The 13,280-nt window shown below is 42.3% G+C and overlaps 1 protein-coding gene across 6 annotated transcripts in view; it reads right to left on the bottom strand.

The window, feature by feature from the left end:
- Positions 1–5,472: 5,472 nt before the first annotated feature.
- The window catches only part of ZBTB46 (zinc finger and BTB domain containing 46), a 232,109-nt gene continuing 224,301 nt past the window's right edge, over positions 5,473–13,280 (bottom strand). For all 6 annotated transcript variants that reach the window (XM_069243264.1, XM_069243263.1, XM_069243261.1 and 3 more), the window contains one exon: positions 5,473–13,192. In XM_069243264.1, the coding sequence (XP_069099365.1) occupies positions 12,794–13,192 (399 nt within the window). In that variant the 3' untranslated portion in view covers positions 5,473–12,793. The remainder of the gene's footprint in view (positions 13,193–13,280) is intronic.

The raw sequence follows: 13,280 nt of genomic DNA, 5'->3' as shown, positions 1-13,280 counted from the left end.
ACCACTTGCTAGGAGGAACAGGCAAGACAAGATGATACATCCTTTTAAGCATCAAGGTTGGGTTAAAAAGCAAGCCATCTATACGGATGATTTACTAATTTATATGCAAGATTTTCAAAGTTCTTCCTTAGTAATTTCAGAAATTGTAAATGACTTTGGGATGGTTTCAGGTTACTCAGTCAATGTTGATAGGTCTGAGCTCATGACCTGGAATGGTCCACCGGATAATCCCTTAGAAAAGGAAATTCCATACCTAGGAGTTCAGGTGGTGAAGAACTTGGGAGATATGGCTCAGCTCAGGTAAACTTTACAAATCTCTTAAAGGAAACAAAGAGACTTATTCATCAATGGTCGCTCCTCCGGCTTAGCATTCTCGGGAAAAATAACTTAATAAAAATGATGACACTACCTAAATTTACCTTTGTATTTAATGCCTTTATACTTCAAGGTTGACTGGTTTCAAAAGCTCCATGGTGATATATTGAGCTTCATCTGGTCACACAAAACCCCAATAATTGCTTGGAAAAAACTGCGTAAGAAGAAGCTAGATGCGGGGGGTGCACTTCCAGGTTTTCAGTTACATTGCTGGGCCTTTCAGCTGAAGAACATGAGATTATTGTTATCGAAGGATTACACATCCCCCGATTGTGGGCATGAACAGAAGACTTCCAGGAGCAGGGCTCTTACTTCCTCTTCAAATTTGGTCATCCAAGGTACTACAAAAAAGTTAGGTTGTAAGTCCTAAACGCAGCCTGCAGGACATGGTTCTAGGTGAGGGGGGAAACTAGGAATTCCCTATTATAGTGAGATGGCCCCGATATGGAACTCCCCCGGCACCCTGGCTTGCCTGAAGGACACCTTGGCAACTCCACTAACAGATGCGGGTGTTATACGATGGGGTCAATTAGTCACGGGGTTCTGTGATCTCCTGGGACTCTTTATTGAGATGCACCAATGCCAGACTATCCAGGTTTAAATACTTACAAATGAAAAGCTGGTTACAAGAAGAATCTGAGGTTGGATTTAGTACAGACTGGGAAAATGAAATAATAGATATGTGGGCATTAAAGAAGGTGGTATCAAGATGGTATTGGTCACTGGTTCAAGCAGAAGATGCCTCTCTCCCATTTCCCAAAGTTGTTTGGAATTTGGACCTGCCGCCCTCCAACCTTTCGCAAGTATCAATGCGTATACTTTGGTTGACTGAAGTCTGCACCCCCTGAGAAGGAACCATTTGTTTACTATGTACAGGGCTTACTGGGAACCGAGAAAACAGGCAAAACTAGGAGGTCTGAGAACAAATTCTTGCTTGAAGTGAGTCCTGGAAGGTGCAGATGGTATACACTTCTGGTGGCAGTGTCCGGAAATCCAGACTTTTTGGCACAAAGTGGTTAACACAGTTTCAATCATAATGAAAAGAGGAATAGAGGTCAACTTATTAATGGTTATATTGGGTCTGCAAGAGGGGGTTGGGACGCAGCCAGGTAATGAAGTGGGAAAGCACCAGGCGCATCTTATTTTTTATTTGGTCCTAATAGCGCACAGGGAGATTTGTATTAAATGGTTATCTAAGTCTCCTCCTACCCATACAGCATGGTTACTCGCAGCTAAAAGAATCGTTAACTTAGATTGCATCAACGGTGCAGAGAGAATATCTTAGAATATGGGAACCTTTTTATCTTTCTATTTAGCTAGGTTTCCTGTTCCTAGCCCAGTAGACAACAAATCTGTTCTGATAATTGAGTACATGATTGTCCAATGATTAAGAAATAAGGTCCAAGGAGGAAGTGTGGGTAAGGGATTGATCTCGCCCTTTTACTTCGCTTTTCTTGTTGGTGGAGTTTAGCTATCTGGGGCTAAGCCCATGGCGGAGGTGTAAGCCGTAGCTCGGATATAAGCTTGATACCTCCAGCCTTACTAAAAATGAGGACTAAAAAAAAAAAAAAAAAAAAAAAAAAGATCCTGATCTTCTGCCCAAGTAGGAAATTATTGGATTTAGAGTTTGGCCGCTTATTCATTGCACCAAATTAACATATCAAAACCACAGGTATATTTACTTGAATAGTGCTTTATACCTACACAGACAATTTTAAGAAACTTATACCTACAGACAATTTTAAGAAACAATCAGTTGCAATTCTTGCATGATCAGCAGTTATCCCTATCATGGCAAACTTCTTGAAAGCCAGTTACAAACATTGACACTTCAGCTCCAGGTTGATATTGGCCGCCTTTTAATGTTGTCACATCGCAATACACATGCTCAGGAAGTGAGGCACTATAAAGGAATGCAAGGGGCATACTTGTGCATTGAACTGCATCTTTGCAGAAGTGAGCGCGAGGACCAGTAACTCTGTTTCACCCTTTGTCATCTACAGTTTTTTGCCTTATCTTACCCAGACACCACGATACATTCTACTTAGCACCCACAGCTCCAGCGCCCATTACCAGAAGTCCCTGACAGTCCTCTTAGAGCAGGTCCATGACGAAGCTCATAACCCAAAAGCTGGACATCATAAATGGAGGGTGGGTGTGCAGGCAACATCTCAGCTGCAGAGGGGTGAGGGCTTGATACTCTGGTTTCAGATCTCTGCTTCACATCTCACCATGTCATTCACACTTGAAGAGCACAGGAGCAGAAAGTCAGGTGCCACAGCTTGTACTAACAGCAGTGCTTGGCACACACTGTTGAAACAACACCAGAAGCTAGCAGACTGTGAAATTCAGCACATAAGCGGACATAAGTGGTTTTGCAAATTGTCAAAGACCTGGCTGCTTTGACTTATGGTGCAATGTGGATGTGAATCTGTATTAACTGTGAAATAATGAAGGTTTGTGAATTTTATTGCTTTAATGAGCAATTACAGCATAAACATACATGTTGTGCCAAATATCAACTGGATTACTAATATCTGGTTAATAGCATGGTCCCCATTACAACCTAACAACTCTACACTGTGGATCGAGTGACAATTACTTTACTCAAGTATTTATTACATACCTATTAATTTCCTATGACCATGCTTACCCGTCGTCATAGTGACAGTCAAGGGCTCCATGTGTATAAGGCAGCCACAAACAGCTCCTAGGGGCACACTTTACTCTCAACGAAGCCAATGCGGGCAAGCAATTCAAAGAACAGTAAAGAAGTAGAGAACAGGGATCATGCTAAATAGGGTTGACACAATGAAGACTACACAAAATATGATACAGTGGAATGCTTGAACTAATCTTTACTACTCTTTACTTAAACTGCATCCCTATCCATCAATTATTTTAGCTGCCATGCATGCAAGACCAGTTTTGGCCTACTTGGGCCTCTTCGGTTGGGTACAACTTGGTTCTGGTGGTAAAGTGAACACAAGACCCACGCCAGGTCATACCTGTCCCACTTATGTTGTCGCAATGAAGAAGCACAAAAGTGATAGATGGAAAGCTGGAACTAATCTCAGACATAGGAAATTACTCAGGCCCTACACAGTCCAATTTGTTTTTTTCCACCATGCTACCTCAGATTAGACTCAGTCATATGCAAAACCGCATTGATCTTGCACCAACAGGAATAGTCCAGCCCGAACATAACACAAGCAATGCAAGCCAGGTTTCAACCTGTTTGGGCCTCTTCAGTTGTGTGCACAGGACCTGCATCTGAGCATACCTGTCACATTTAGGGCATCACAGTAGAGAATACAAAAAAGCAACAGACGGCAATCTTAAATTAATCTCCACTACTGGTATGATGGGTATACCCAAACGTGGGTCATGTGCTCCCTGTGCCATAGGACACAAGCTTTACCTCACAGACAAGATCTAAGTAGGTCGAAACCTCTCTGGGTTGCTAGTGTTTGCATCCAGAGGGGATCTGACCTGGCTGTTCAGACTGAACTTTTGCTATTAGAGCAGGGCCACAACTGATTTGCACAGAGCAGGTCTCGTTACAGAATGTCACAGAGTGAAAAACAATTGTCTACAATGTAACCCCAAGCAATCGTCAGTGGCTGAGACTCATTCAAGCATTCTTTCCATCACCTCCGCAAACATGGTTGACGGGCACAAAGATTCAGTTAAGCACAGCCATGGTTATGAGCAGATCAATTCATTCAGGGTTTAAAATTCACAGTGGGACTGGATGTAGAGTGTCTGGTTGGATGAGGCTCAAAGGCCCGACATGAAGCACATGTCTGTTGATCAAGGGGGTGCAGAGACATGGACAGCTTACCAGACATACAGCACTACCAACATCACATATAAACCAGTAACTCTTCCCTGTCTGGTTAGTGCTACAGAAAGGGGGTGTCTCCATTTTCAAGTGCTTTAAGACTTGGGAACTAACCAAGTCCTAGGGCAGCGACAACCACCTGGTTGCTGATTGTGCAATGGCTAATTTAACATAGGCCAGTATTACCAGGACCTCTAGGACAGGACATATAGAAGAGTTTGTCTGTACAGTAATTATGGCAATAGTCCAGAGAAATTAATGATAGTGTGAGACGCCAGCTGTGCAAGCAGATGCATTAGCCACCGTCACAGTGTAAACATAGATACCAATTAAATGTAGCATTGAGTAGCAGGTGACACCTGACTCGCCCCTTGGTAGACACCGCATTACCCTTGGTACTTGCTGGTTTCAGCCAGTGGCATCAATAGAATGTAAGCAGTCCAGTTTCATACTTTTGTCCAGTGCTTGCCCTTTTTCATAGCCACTCAGCAGCAAATCAGAAACTGCTGAGGGCGTAAGGGTAATATACAGTCATTGTGGAATCGAAGGCTGCTCTATGTTACCTCGGGCAGTGGTGAATCGATGCCCATGAGTTAAGACAGATGCATTGGATTGCAGTTGCAATTGTATAGTAATTCATACTTCTGTAGATGTACTAAGGCGAATTTGCAGATGGGTAGCATGCAACTCTGGGCTTGTGCTGAGATTTAAGTGTGTTACGCTGGTTTGGCCTATGAGGTAGTGTTTCAGTATGGCGCAGGAGAACTGGAGACATGCTTTTACCATGTTTTTTGCTGTTGCACCCTGGAGTGTAGTGAATCAAAAGGAGTGATGGGAGATTGGGCTTACTTGCGAGCATATGAACAAATCCAATGCATACCTATGGATTTGCTAGGCCTTCCTGTGACCATGCTTACCCCTAGTCATCTTAGTGATATACGCATGGAAACCCTTGACTAAGGCTGCTCCCAAAGGGTCCCAGGTGGCACACTTGATCTCAACAACGTAAATGAGGGCAAGCAATTAAGTAGAGAACAGTAGATATAAATGAGTTTAAAAAAAAAAAAAAACCAAATACTGGGCATCGGTCTTGCCCCAAACATAATCACAGCTACCATGTGCCGTACGCAACATAGACCCATGCTTACCTCACTTCAATTTGCACAGTGGTCTTAGAATTTCTGAACACAGGGCAGGTACACCCAATGGGTGTAGCTACAGCATCTAGTAGTAGGAAACAGACCAGCACTATGTTTTAGCAGCAAACTCCCGATTTATTGAAACTGATTGATTTGCGAGTATACTGAAGCTAGTCCCACCACATAAAGTAATTAGATTCGACAGGCAGGCCTTTGGCGTGCCCCAGGCAAACGAGGAAACTGTGCGATCCACTAGAAAAGAAGAAAAAAAACGTGTACAACATTTACAGAAAACCAGAACAACAGCCAACTTTCTCCCACATGATTTGTCATTAGTAAAATCTCTTCCTCTGCCCGCCACCCCAACCCCTCGAATATTAAACACATCTCCAATACAAACACAGGTTCATAATAATATAAAGTCAGTATAATATAGAATATTCCCAGCAAAAAAGTTGTTTTCCCAACAACGTCTTCCAAAAGTCTTTTTCGTAGGAGGATTTGAAAACGTGTTAAAGAAAATAAATAATATATTTATATATTTATATATAATATATGAAAGCATACACACAGCACTCTTACTGAGCATTAAATCGAAATAAAAAGTACAAAAAGGCAGATGTCAGAAACAACAACAGAAAAAAATCTAAAAAAGGACAAAACCATTAGTTATGGCTTTCTTAAGATTTGCACATCACAAAGTGAGAAAAGTTAGCCTTTTCGAAATATTGGAAACAAATTCCAGTTTTTGCATTTTCATGTACATATTTTTTTTTTGCATTTTTAGCTGTTGTGAAAGTGAGGTGTGCGGATCGTGAAAAAGTCGCGAGGGTTGCTGATTAGACAGAGTGCAGGACACAGCTCTCCAAGACACTTGCTTCAAAATTGAGAAGTCAAGTTCTGCACTTTTTTGGTTGAATAAGTCCAAGTCGCACAGAATTAGTGTGAAAACTAAAGCGACAGACAACCCCAACAAAGGAAAAAAACGTTTGCACTGGTGACGTCACAATGTCTTTCACTGCATTTTCTTCAATGGCAATAAGTTTTTAATGCATTGCTAAGATACTTGGGTTTTTAGATGCTTCAATGAAAGTTTTCCTTCCCCGACTGAGTAGCACTCTGTGCAACTACCTCAACAGAATGAATGGATGAATCAAAACCTGCATCTTGAGGTTACGCCCAGATTTCTATGCAATGAAACCTGCAGCACAGTGAGCTGTCTTTGCAATGATTGCAAGTGCACTATGTACTCTGGTTGATCTAGGGGAAGTACAACTTGTGTGTCAAATGTTTTGAAGGTACCTCTTTTCCTTTCACAAAACACAGCCTGCTCACGTGTGTCTTCCTGGCTCAATCAGCCCCAGGCACACGTCTCACTCCATAACCAAGAGCCTCCATGCAGGGGGCCCGATCATTTATCCATAAGAACGGGGAGGCAGTGTCTGAATTCTCAAAGTCCATTCACAACTGGGAACAAGCATGCTTTCCACGCAATGTTTAATGCAGGGTTAACCCTGAATCCAGTGCCCAAGACCAACAAATTTTTGATAGCCTTATAGAAAAGTGGTTGTCTACTTTTATGGGCACTAAGGACTGAATTGCTTGTAGGCACTTGTGTGAGTTTGAGCGAGTGCATTTAATACCCAAGACAAATGGCAGATCCAAGACACCAAAACTCGAAGCTTCCCAGTTCCTGACTTCGTGCATCCATCATGCTGCTTTACAACATAGGAAGGTCCTACGTTCTGTTCACTCAGTCCTTAATTTGAGTTCAGACTGCCTATAAGAGGGGCGCTAAGTGTCAACTGTGTAGTGTTTGTTTAAATTGGAAACTACACTCAGGCTCACTCATTCTCCTCAAGAAGATGACAAATATGTGGTTATCTTCTGAGTCGGAGCGGAGTCACAGTGGGTGAACAGCCTATATGGCAACCAGGACAATTTCCTCTCAAACCTGCGCCTCTGAAAACCACGATGAGCTGGCTTGTGGGGAAACCTCTCCACACCCTGATGGCCAGTCCACCTCCAGAGCCGAAGTACAAACAACAGGTGGTAACTCCAAGATGCACGTGAGCCCTGGCATTTCTTAGTTGATTTCCAAACTATAAACACCGGAAACCCTGATGAGAGGGTTAGGGCGCTCAACAGCCAGAAGAGTGGAGTGTCTTAAACATGAACACTCTTGTTCTCAAATTATTCAAAACGGCACAACTATGTGAGTAGAAAGGGGAACAATAAGTATTCTTTAAGGCATAACAAAAAATTATGTCCTCAGCCTAACTGGTGCTTGCAACAACTGATTTGCCAGAAATGCCAAAGATGGGGCTGATTTCGCCATTCACTGACCAAAGAGAAAGCTTCTGAAAGGTCTCAATGTTCAAATCACGAGACACATTACACAAAGGCTCTTTATGACGAAATGTGACATCTGCACAACATACAACACCTTACAACAAAATACCTTTCAGTGTGTGCCATTGTTGAGGTCCCTTAGTCGACGTCTCCTTAGTTGCTCTCTCTCTTCAGCACTAACCAAGAGTACTTCATGTTTGGCCAGATAGTCCACTATCTAGAAGTGTCCACTCCACAAAAACGAACTGTGTTTTATAGCTCTTCATACTGTAACTGATGCTGTGATAAATACCAGTTATTGCTACTGCCCTTTATAAAGATACTATTACCAAGCTTGCAAAGATGACCCACAAGTTTCCCGAGGTCATTATCAACCACTTAAGTCACTCAGCCACTTTGCCAAATAAGTGTTTTTTATTTGTTAACTATAATGGATTACATTGATAGAGCAATACCGTGTAACAGGAGTGCACGTCTAGATCTCCTTACCTCCAAACCATCTTTGGGATCACCAATTAAGCCACACATGAGGTCAATTATGACAAAATGTTCTTGTTAGTGGTTGCCTAGCACACTTAGGTAATAACTGCTATTGGCAATCTGCATTACCGAAAGTGTTTTGCAGCTACCAGCATTAATTTATTCAACTAAAAAAGACATGGGAGACCTAAATCAATCAAACCGAAACGTATATAAACAAAGCTTCGGTGCCAGATTCCATTCAACAGGACTGTCCTGAAACAAAACTTTGTTTATATCTTAATGACACTTTTTCAGAGGTCTCCACCATCATGTGTTCAATGCTGGCGGCTTCTCACAGCTGTTGGATGCTCTAAAGCCAGCCATCTTGGTCACCTTGGGTCCCTGTGGACCGGCCTTTCAGTGCACAAGTTCCTTGAACAATGATTTGAAAATGACTATCCGCTAAGAGCAGACAGGTTCCAGTGGTTGAAGGTTTCCTGAACGATTAATAAAAAAAACCTTCAACCACTTACCTACGATGGTAAAAGAAAGTGACAGCTTGATTGGTTCAATGAAGATTTCCTCTTTGATTAGCGATGCCAATGTCCCTTGAATAAATGTTTGATTTGTTTTCTGCACAATAATTAGAAGAGATCTTAATAAAATTACAAATATGTTTAAGATAACAAATCATTTTAAGGAAGTGCTAGGTATAGCTAGCTACAGTTATATTGGTAACAATGACTGATGATGTGCTACTGCAGACCTCACTGAAGAGAGAATCGGACACCTTTAATAGTCAATATTTCCGCTCCCTGTATGGAAGAGAAGTCCTGGGGTTCTTCAGTTTGACAACCTTCCCACAAACCTGCAAAGCACTTACAAAACTCGTCATCTGTGAAAGAGGTATACGATATTCATATCTAGGTAATGATTTATGTAAATTATAAAGCTATCTACGCCTGGAAAGTAATCTTGGTCTTCGCTGAAAGACAACCATGGGAATTCTTCAGCCTATCATCAACAAATCCCTACCAAAGTCAGTCACTCACTGTCAAAAAGAGACTGATAAAATATAGAGAGTAAACCAAAATAAAGCAGAGCACCACATAAAACACAACAGAAAAGAGGTTTGCCTAACAAGTGTCTCTTTAAAAGCTACAGCTCCATCATGCCTGAAAAATCTCACGCTGAATAGAGGAAGGCAGGTTCTTGTTGGGGGTGAAGAATGGAATGTCTAAAAAATTAAACTTTTTTGCTTTTTTCCAAATGTAATTACTATGCCTATAAATGTCAGGAAACAACTCTCTTTTGAATTCTCCCTAAATGACTTTCTGATGCATTGTGTGTAATGTGGAGGTCACTTTCCCGTGGAACCATGTAATCTCTTGAAACTTGTCACTTGGGTCTTCTTCAGGCGCTTTAGAGCAAACGCTCCCGCAGGTCCAGGTGTGCACATCACAGATTACTCACAATGCACCTCGGACCTTCTAATCAACATAGTCTTTTTACGTCTTAGCCTGGAGAATTACAAAAGAGCCATGAAAAAAATAACATTTAAATCAATATATACAATATACACGAACAAATGATTTTAAAATTAAACTAGGTTACAGAGGTCCGATCAGTGATTCGTAAAGGCAGACTTCTAGGAGTACAGGTTACAGTTCAATACATAATACACAGGAGCAGGATAGGGCGAGGGGAGAGGGAAGGGAAAACTTTAAAAAGTACTGAACTTTAAATGCATTTGTCTAAAAACAAGTGTGCAGGATAAATAAGAGAACAGAAGAGCTAAAGCAAGTACAAGAGATAAGCATGGAGGATCTGCAGGACTACAGACGGGCAGTAGCATCTGAGAGCTGTTGCAAGCTTGGACACTAAGAAATGATTGTGTTCTGCGCATGGAAAAAAACAGGCTTAAGTTGAAAAGATTTCAATACAGCTATTAGGATTTTTAAACACGCTAAAATTAAGAAAACAAAACAAGCTTTCATCATTAAAAAAAATCCTTTCTAAACTCCAGCTAAGTTTTGTTTGCACAGTTTGGCTTGGAAACGATGAATTCTCCTTAAAGATCAGCACCTTGGTCCCCAAAGGAGACCGTACAAAAGTAAGATATTTCCTCCGGTCAGTAGAAGAAAGTTTGCGGAGGATGGGACAGACCCTTATTTTCTTGCAGAAGCTCTAGCCACAACTGAGCTACCCAATTTGAAAGTTCAAACGACTAAGTCAGCTATCAACACCTTTAACCAGCTCCTCCAGAAAGCAGTACAATGCTTTTGGTAGTACAGAACAACAAACTTCCACTACTAGTCTGGAGCTCCTAGTCAATGGGTCTTTGCAAAGCAATAGGATTCTGTGGTCTTAATGCGAGCTGAGGACCCATGCACAAAATTTACCATCCATATCTTCAACCATTAGGGTCCTACTAAATCACTACAATTCCAGGAAATCAAGATTCCCAGGGTCAATAAAAGCAGCTTGTAGGAACAATAAATATATATATTTAATTCATTGGTTGTCACTGTTAGTTAAGGCATGATTGCACTCTGTTCTATTGCCTCCCTGTTTATTGTTCAAATCACCGGTCATCAGTCTTCATTAATTCATTCAAAGCAATCCTATTTCTTGGGGGCGAAGTGGGAAGGATCTCACACTCAGGTTTCTTAACATGAAACTGGCAGGATGCAACCCTGCCTGAAGGCTGTAAGGTACAGATCATTTTACCCTATGTGGATAACATGACAGCAAGTCATAAGGAGGAGCAAGCGCGTCTTTGGAGAAATAATGTGATTCACAACCAAGTGAAACAGTCAAGCTCTTTTCTTCTACCACCCAGGGGTCCTGTTCACCAGTGTCTCTTGGTCTGGTTAGGTTTTAATATTGAACAAAGACATTATTATGTTTGAAGAAATGGCCTGGCAGAATGAAGCAAAAAGCAGTTCAGATCTCTTCACCTAAGTCCAGAAGAGACATGATGAACACAGACAACTTTTTGTCGATCTGTTCAGGAGTGTTCCGAGACAATGCTCAGTGCTCATAGTTCAGCTTCATTTCTGGTTAAATGAAACCAGTATCACGTCAATCAAACACACTCTTCTAGGAGGGATAAAAATGACTAACAGCCAAACATGCCACAGAGTCTAACCACAGAGAATCTAGGTCACTAGCTCATCAAGAACAGTAGGAACCCCCTTCTAATCCAAAAGTTGCAACCACGCACAGTTTTCCGTGGAAGAATGACTGAACCCTACTGCAAATGCCAGATTAAAAGTCGATGCACAGAAAATCGATTAGCATTCCGAGAGCAGCAGAACACTGATGGACTGCTTCTGCCTGAAGCTCAAGGGATAAAGACACATACCTCCGCTAACTGGAGCACTACAGGCTTACAGCTTGTGACATTGCACGTGGAGTGCCACTAACACACCCAAAATTAATAGGAAAGGGAGAGGAGGAAAGTGAGCCCAAAGCGGGCTGCAAACCCTATAAAAGTTTTAGGTGGTCTGGGTAGTTATAACTTTGGATGACACAATGAAGCACTGCTACTGGTCCCAATCACAGAACAACAATGTACTTATTCCTCATCAACAGAAAGAACAAGGTCTTCCCAGATAGTCATGCCTGTAACTAAAAGTGATCCTGCGAAGAGCTGGATTTCAGTTCCGATGTACAGTCTCTACTAAGACTTTACCTTGCTGCATTGATTAGAAAAAGACTGCAATCATTTAATTAAATCTTCTGATTTCATTTACTGGCACACTTAGACTCACTGGCACTGGGCCCGTGACTTCTCACCACCACCACCCTCCTCCCCCTTTGCGCACTACCAACAAGAATGTATGCCTCCACATCTCTCAGACTGACCTGTAGCTATCTCAGTGAGATATTCACAAGGCACAGCTCCTATAAACAGGGGTTGTTGCAGTGTGTGACTGATAATCCAACCTCCAGATTGGGACCCAAACGAGCAAAGACTCCTCCTAAAACACTCAAAAGACAAACTGGTTGCCTTTTCGCGCGCACAGCCTCGAACACAAAAAATAAATAAATAAAAATAAGATGATTCAATTTCATAGACGCTTTTGAGCCAGTGACGGGGACAGGCGTTGGACAGAGGAATCATGCCTCCATCCCTGCAACCTAATCACTGGTGCTGCAGTACACTCAAGTGTACCTAGCCCAATGCTGTTGGGCACACCCTATCCCACTGCCTCACTACAACATGAGCTGGAATCATTCAATTAAAAATGAAACACAATATGATGCGTCCCCAATATGCTAACGAATTAGGAGCTCACGCTCACCACAAATACTCAGTGCTTATACTTTCACACACTTTGGGGACTATTTGCATAAATCTAACCGGCCTCCACCTGAGCAGGCAGTGTGCAACCAATCAGATAATGGGTTGGGGGAGAGTTGGAGGGAAATAAGAGCCATTGCGAAGGGAGCCCCTCACCATTTTCTTCATGGAACAGGAAAGCTTATGTTTTGTTTTAAAACAAAAAAAAAAAAATCCATCAAGACTATTTTACTCGTCTGTACACTGACAACGACAAGGCTACCTTGTTTCTCTGTCTTCCATGGCGCCCCTTAGCTACTCTAGCCCAGCTCCCTAGGTGATCCAGGTAAAATCCTTATCGTTGTCCCCAGAGTTTTCGTGTTCCTGTTGAGAATCGTCCTTGTCGTCCTCAATGATGATATCATCTTGGGAAATCTCAACGTCGTCCTTCCACTTGATGTCGTCATCATCGTCATCGTCGTCCCCAATGATTTCCTCATCCCCATCCTCTTTCATATCATCTGTGTACTCGAGGTAGCTTCCCTCTCCTGGATACATCTCATCCGGGGAGCCCTCCTCTCCATTCTGATCCATGTGGCCAGGCATTCCCCGTCCAGAACAGTCCAGGCAAACACCGTGGCGCCGAGAGCCGTGCTTGATGCCCACGCTGGCTGCAGACATGAACACTCTGCTACACACCTTGCACACATACTTCTTGTCTTTGCTGTGGACCTACAAAAGATTAACACAAAACGTTATAGCAGCAAATTATATTCTAGCACAGCCAGCAGTACAGCACAAATGCTTCCCAAATCCCTTT

Source organism: Pleurodeles waltl, chromosome 7 (assembly GCF_031143425.1).
Source record: "Pleurodeles waltl isolate 20211129_DDA chromosome 7, aPleWal1.hap1.20221129, whole genome shotgun sequence".
In the NCBI taxonomy this organism is placed as follows: Eukaryota; Metazoa; Chordata; class Amphibia; order Caudata; family Salamandridae; genus Pleurodeles; species Pleurodeles waltl.
Note: the sequence above shows the minus strand (reverse complement) of the source record. Positions and strands in the feature narration are given on the sequence as shown.